The 7,282-nt window shown below is 40.6% G+C and overlaps 2 protein-coding genes across 3 annotated transcripts in view; both read left to right on the top strand.

Annotated features, from left to right (window-relative positions):
- Positions 1-2,875, top strand: part of LOC108626507 (discoidin domain-containing receptor 2) — a 105,310-nt gene extending 102,435 nt beyond the window's left edge. For both annotated transcript variants that reach the window (XM_018027214.2, XM_018027215.2), the window contains exons 15-17: positions 709-943; positions 1,020-1,169; positions 1,265-2,875. In XM_018027214.2, coding sequence (XP_017882703.1) covers positions 709-943; positions 1,020-1,169; positions 1,265-1,414 — 535 coding nt within the window. In that variant the 3' untranslated portion in view covers positions 1,415-2,875. The remainder of the gene's footprint in view (positions 1-708; positions 944-1,019; positions 1,170-1,264) is intronic.
- A 1,113-nt stretch (positions 2,876-3,988) lies between these two features.
- On the top strand, positions 3,989-7,072 carry LOC108626506 (uncharacterized). The gene is made up of 3 exons (XM_026814884.1): positions 3,989-4,614; positions 5,119-5,235; positions 6,594-7,072. The coding sequence occupies exons 1-3, from the start codon at positions 4,464-4,466 to the stop codon at positions 6,719-6,721; spliced, it is 396 nt and encodes a 131-aa protein (XP_026670685.1). The 5' UTR covers positions 3,989-4,463; the 3' UTR covers positions 6,722-7,072.
- Positions 7,073-7,282: the final 210 nt, after the last annotated feature.

Below are 7,282 nucleotides of genomic sequence, written 5' to 3' on the forward strand. Positions count from 1 at the left end.
CCAGCGTTGCGAAATGAAATCGCGATGCGATCATTGTAATGATCCCGCGGATAATCGCATGCCCACTTGTCGCCGCCGTCTCTACTTTATTCGGTACAATCCCGGTTCGCTCATTACCCATCCTTAATGTTGCTTCCGCGTTGCACAATTCATAGATGGAGAATCTTCTTTTTTATATGAAACGGCTATGTTCATTTTCTGAAATAGTGGAAAGACCGCATCGATCTTTCCGAACCGCTACTTATGAAGTAAAGCATACTAATTCACGACATTTTCATAATACGTCCATTTTACAACACAGAATTTAAAAAGTATAATCATTATAGAGATAATAAATAACAAAAACAAAATTAATTGCAATATTTTCAATCAGTTTGTTCAATTGAATTTTATTCTTGAAAAATAATATAAAATCACATTATAACTTTACTTCTAGTGTATCGTTAAGTGGTACAATATATCATTCAGACTGGCTAACAGCGTCTATAAAATATGATATCCGAGACCTCGAATTACGTTTCATTAATTATCCGACAATGCAAACGATAAACGAGCGAGACTCGAGCCGGAATGTCGGAGACACGATCCCAACGGTTAGGCGATTCGTTTCGGTATGAAAATAAAGTTGTTCCCCGGTCGAACGAGCAACGACTTCATCAGTTAACGTCGACGTGCTCAAAGACGAGAGTTTCGCGTTTTCCTTTTCAGTCAGAGCTGTCTGCTATACATGGGGGCGCAGATAGCATCGGGCATGAGGTTCCTCGAGTCGAAGAATCTGGTGCACAAGGACCTCGCAGCCAGGAACTGTCTAGTGGGCCGCTCTTACACCGTGAAAGTGACCGACATAGCGATGTGCAGTGACCTTTACAAGAAGGATTACAGTGACATAGGCGGCAGACCGCCGGCGCCGATCAGATGGCTGCCGTGGGAAAGCATTCTGCTGGTAAGTATTCTTCATGTCTCACTCTTCTTTTCTCACTCCCGGGAACTGTCAATGAACTTGAGTTTCCATTTTCCAGGACAGGTACACTTGCTCGAGCAGCGTATGGTCGTTCGCCGTCACTCTATGGGAAGTGATGAGTCTGGCTAGGGAGAAACCTTTCCAACATCTGACTAACGATCAAGTGATACAGAACGCCGAACATATGTATTACGGGGCCGAGTTGCAGGTACACTTCGTATTTCAATTAAATATAATGATTCAGTTCAATAGTCTTCGATTACGTTACACTATGTCGTAACAAATATTTTTTATTTATTGCAGATATATCTTCCAAAGCCGACGATGTGTCCCGAGGAGGTCTACAAGATGATGTGCTCGTGCTGGCGACGGGACGAGACCTCGAGACCGACGTTCAAAGACATTTACACGTTCCTGAAAAACCTGATCGCGGACTATCGACCTGGTGCATAAACAGAATCGAGATCCCAGTTAACTGTGATACAAAAATCGAACGGACGAACCTCCTCACCGGGAAATGAAAACCTTGATGAAAAGGGACTTGCCGGAAAGTGTACAATCGTTAGTTTTTAATGCAACACCGAGTTTCCCAACCGATGGAGAAATTTCGCAATGAGCCAGGCGAAGCCTTGAAAACTCTGCTCTCGATCTCTATCTTCAATTGTTCGGCGAAAATAAGAGAAAAAAGGGTAACAATAGGGAATCGTGAACGACGAGGATCGCCCTCGATATTTTCTAGTCAGCTCGGTCCTTCAATTCCTACGAAAAGTGCTGTATATCGTGTACAGTATTCTGAACACTGACAACCTGTATTACCGCGACGCTAAGCACTGACACACGTCTATCCACTTGTACATATGAGACTAGAAATTAGGTAAACGCTGGGAACTCTCACGCTGGCTGGTCCCTCCGAAACAAGCTGAATCCTATCATTTTAGAACAACAGTGCAAACTTGTTTCCTAAATCATTAAAATAACTTAGAACTCAATCGTTTATTTTTATTCGTTGTATATCCTTGTTGCAATAATATTATGAACCGATGTGTTATAAGAAAAGAAAATGTAGATTATTTAAACATTTATTACCCAATTATAGTGAATAATTGTTAATCCTTTCTTTTAGCTTTGCAGTTTAGTTTTATTTGTATAATGATATTATGGACTGATAAGAAGAAATTGTATCGAATACCATCGGCAGCGTGAAAATTCCACTTACTTGTACATTCGAGAGCCCGTCGTACGTAGCAAAGTACTTATATCGTTCCATTGTATTCCTTTCCGTTCGAGAGAAAAAGCTCACGCATCTTTAGCGGGCGTAGATTCGAATACCTGACTAAAAAAAAAACTCTGTTCTTCGCGATAACTTGAAATGCATAGTCATCACACTCCTTCCTTTGATTTATCACTAAGGGCAGAGGTGACGATCATTCTGTAAGAGTCGATTCGATTCTTAGGCTTCTCTAGAACGTTTGAACGCAATTCCAACCGAAGAACCTTGCCGTGTGACAGTATTAACAATCACGAAGTGCGGTAGGTCAACCATTATCCAACTTGATAAACAATTCCGTTTTGATAAACCTTCATGAGCTTTTCAATAATAATTGATGTTAAGAAAAGGAAAAGGAGATAATATTTAAAAGATAAATTGCATAGTTTTATGTCTTTACATAATTAATATTCGGACAAACAAGGTTTTTGTTAAATGATGTTGAGATAATTGAGTTCTACGTGATATTATCAGAGAACGATGGGAAGAGATGAAGAAATCGTGTACGCAGTTCGCTGTTGGTAAAGTGCCAAAAGGAGTGAAGCGTTCAAACGTTCACCTCTGCACGCACCTTTCTGTAATTCTTAAGGTCGATTCAAGTATACGTTGAAATGATTAACAATAAAGTACTGAGTGTTCCTTTCTGACTCTGACTGTTTTTTACTTTTCATCGTTGTAGGGATCAATGTTACATAAAAGAAATTCGTCATAAAGACATAAAGAACCGAAAATAAGACGTGATTTTTGTTTGACGAGCTCCGACCGTCAGAATGCTTCATGGAAACGATCGTTCCTTGAACTTAAAGATATTGCGAAGTCAATGAAATTTGCTCGTCAAACAAGTCAGCCTTAGGGGAAATACTGCTGGGAACTCCCCTCTACGTAATGCAGCAAATATAAAGTTATGTTCGCTTTATCTTAATAGGAAATGCCTCTCCCACAGAAAGGAAAAAGATAACAGTTAAATCTTTTAACAGAGTTCGCAAATGCATCGTCATATCTTTCTGCGAAAGAGATACGTGTTACATATTACTTACATTAGACCGTTTCTATAATATGTGTTTCATACATAAAGTGGAGAGATAACCGCGTGTAAACCTCTCCATGAAATCCGCGAACCGCTACCATATGCCAACAGAGCTCTATCAAACATTCATAAAACTCTGATAAACAGGACTGTACTTTAGTGACGGGTCACTTAAGACGTCCAGCCCGAATGGTTGAATGGTTTCACTTAACCGAGTATCCGAACCACTTGGTGGCAAAGTGGTGTCTCGAAGTCGAGTTTCGACCACCGACGAGCTACCCATATCTAAAGAGGTTGCCGGAACAATCCATGGGCAGGTATGACCGACTCCTCGACGCGGTTCCATTAAACGAGGGAGGAGTGCCGCTCATAAATCATCGGTAAACCTTTTATCGGTACAATTCGGATAACATTGCTGCGCGCCGCACCGCGCCCTGACGAGTCTCATTAATCTTTCCCCGGCGAAGTGCATGGATCCGACCCGATCATAGGCGACGAGCTCGGAAAATTGATGGCGATTTCATGAGAATCGGGGGGAAAAAAGGACCGGTGTCGCCTCGAACCTTTCAATACTTCCCAACGAAATTGTTTTCTCGTGATAGACCGTAATTTATAAAGGATGAGAAGTCGAATCCTGTATATTATTTTCATATAATTGATGAATCTCCGATGAAGTTTAATTATACCTCAAGTGAAAGTTACAATATTTAATTAGAAACACGATTATTTTTATAATTCTGTTGTATGAGTACAAACTTATTGTTAATCGTGTCTTTAATTAAACGCTAGAAATTCGAATTGTTGTATAATTAAAACTAGAAGACTGGATATGAAGTATGATCACAATTTCATCGACGAAAAACAAATACTAAAAATTGGAAAAAGTCGGCATGAACGAAAACAACGACGGATTCGATATTGCGCCGGTAACAGATTAAACATTAATCCGGTCGTCAACACGCTTAACAAGCTGTACATGCGTCGATTGTTTATACACGGGGAAGCACGGAGCTCCGGAAATCACCGAGGCACCGCGGTCGGATCGATCGGGATCGTTTCAAGATAGGAACGTGTACGTATGTAACAACATCGGTTGTTGGTAGTACATTGGTCCCAGGAGATAATGAAATGCACGAGGCGACGAAACGAGCTGCCGCGCCTGTACGCGCGTGTGCGTGACGCTTGTTCCTCGTTCTTACGTTTATATAATGCCCGGACCCGGGAAAGTAAGACCATTGAATCCGTCGACTGTCAAACAGGCGCGCGCGTTCCACAAAGCATCGTCGAACATCATGGGACTCCGTGCTCATCCTGTGCTCCTCGTCGCCCTCGCGGCCACCCTTCTGCTTCACTCCACTGGTAAGGAACGAAAGCCGGATCTATCACTTGACGAATAGTCGTGAGTCGTGAGCCACTTGAGTCAATCGAGACAAGTGTTTCTTTAAGAGTTATTGTTTCAAGTAATCAAGATGTATTGATTACCGTTAATTATTTCCTTATCATTAATTCAAAGAGGTTGTTCGAGATTACTTGTCTGTTATAAACGAGACTGTTTCCACATACTTCATTTTAAATTGAACACAGTAAAAAACGAAATCGTTCAGTGAAAAGTGAGAATGGCCTTCGAATCCTCATCTCCACTTTACATTTCGTATATAAGCCAAAATCAAGGTTGAAGGTTGCCATTTAAATAACACACTATATTCTCGATAGACACATTTAAAGACTAAAAAAGAAAGAGAAATAATTCCTCTAAACGGCTCATTACTGTACAGTGTACATTGCTGGTCTTTAGCATTTGGCGTGAAGGCCGATGAAACAATTTACAGAACGGAGTGGTGATAACGTTAACATAATTTTCAGAGTACACAACCGCGAATAGCATTTGTCCTCAGGAGAATTGTCTCGACTCGACGAAATGCGACGATTTGCTGGTCGGTGGAACGTGCCCGCAATCGAGCGACACGTGTTGCAGCGTTGGTGAGTCCACCAAACATATTTACAATCCGTTTCATAAGAGCCTTGGAACGAATCATCGGTCGATATAGCAAGAAAAGCGATAAAAGTTATCAGGTGTTCTTGAAACGGTTATAGACCAGACTACGGCGTTACTCGATTCGCGCCATAAACTTAGTCAGACTTACTTCGTCAGTCAGAATATTTTAAACCACGTGGAAATGAGAAAAATGTTTTGAACTGGCCGTCACAGTCGGACAGAAAAACGTATGAGTAATTATCCATTTCCTGCAATGACACTGAATATAAATGCTAAGAAAATCATTGCCAACGCTGAGAACTTCGTTAAAAATTTGCAAAAATGTTGAAAGGCAATACCAAACGATAGTAGGTATATTAAGTGAACTTTGATGTCCTTATTTAATTCTTAATTTTGAAAATATTTCTTCCTTCTTTGAAATATCGATCTATCGCTCTTGTGAAACTGTACATTCTATTTACAAGTAGTATTCCATTAATACTAGTAGTACTATTTCATAAATCAGGTAACCATAATTAACAGTTAAATATATAGCTTCGGATTAAGAAATTTCATTCTCGAAAATGCTAAAACTATTAAGCGGTCATGAATATTTATTATTGCGTGGCTAATAAGCAGTTCTTGAAAGAAACTCCTACACCGGCTTCGTTTAAGGCGTAATTTACGTGTTTCCAACCATTTCGCACGCGTGCTTTATCGATGTCCGCGAGCTAAGCGGGCGCATACATACTGGAACAGCACAGAAACCGGCACGCTTTCGTTTATTCGAGTCACGATACAAAATGCACAGAGTAATTATGAGGCGTGTATTTAACGATAACGTAACCCGCGTACGGTTACAACTTTGATATACCATTTGCACAGTGAACCCGTACGATACGAAGCAACACGCCCGTAATTTCTACTGTGCCAAATCGAATACTCTCGAGATTCACTTTTGCGCGCCGTGAATTTCGAACGAGCGACGCTTGTGACGAGTTAATTCGTGCGTCACGCTGCGGCGCGCACTTTCACAAGGCACGTCGCTTAGCCTACTCAAGCCTATTCTCGTTCTTCTAGCCAATCCTCTTTTCCCTTCTCAAATATTAGGTACAATATCATAAATTTAACTCTCTGCACAAGTTTTTTCCCATGAGGGAATCAGAAATGTTTAAAAGAAGATCAAAATCCACTTAAATAGCAATTTTTATCAGTTCCTCATATATGAATATATTCAAACACTTCTGAAATTATACGATGCCTATAAAAAATACTGGACACTTGAACTACGATGACTGCAAATTTTGTTGCAAAATAATTAAGCGATAGAATTTAAGACTAGTCACTTAATTTCTGTTCGCAGTGAAAACGGAGCACAGGACCCATTGCCGGCATTACGGTGGGGAATGTATGGACTCCTGCGCTCAATTATTGCAGCAAACGGTCGTCGATTGTCCGACCAACCAAGTCTGCTGCACGCTGGTTTATTGAGAAACGAGAGGAAAACCTGTCTACTATCTGAATTCTAGCGTTAATGTAAGCGATTAGTTTCGACGCCAGCTGCGACTCGTCGCATCTGTCGGTAGGAAAGCAGCTTAATTGGTTTTACAATTGCAACGGCGTGACTCGGCGAGGAAAAAATCGCGTGAGCTACGCGATAATCGCGTGCAGCGGATGTGGGACTCGTGACAACCGGTGCAAACGTGAAAACGCGTTTCGAACAATGGATACATATAATTCTAACGCAGATGCAAAAGTAATATTTTTCAAATGTAGACTGTATAAAGTGTAAAACTATTTATAATAAAACGTGCACGTTTTGTAGATGATCCGCATATTGCAGAACTTGTTCATTTTTTTCTTGTTCGTTAATTGAATCAATAATTGTACGAAAATCTCTCATTACTAAAAAATTATATAACACAATAATCTGAGCGATATGAATCGAGCGCAAATAACTAGCAATAAGAATAAGCAGGAAGGACGCGCAAGAAAATAAAGAGGAGCAGGAAGAAATAAGAAATAGATGGATGGAGGCAGGCGTAGCCTGCG

This window comes from Ceratina calcarata, unplaced genomic scaffold (assembly GCF_001652005.2).
Source record: "Ceratina calcarata isolate Rehan_Ccalc_2016 unplaced genomic scaffold, ASM165200v1 scaffold405.2, whole genome shotgun sequence".
Taxonomy (NCBI): domain Eukaryota; kingdom Metazoa; phylum Arthropoda; class Insecta; order Hymenoptera; family Apidae; genus Ceratina; species Ceratina calcarata.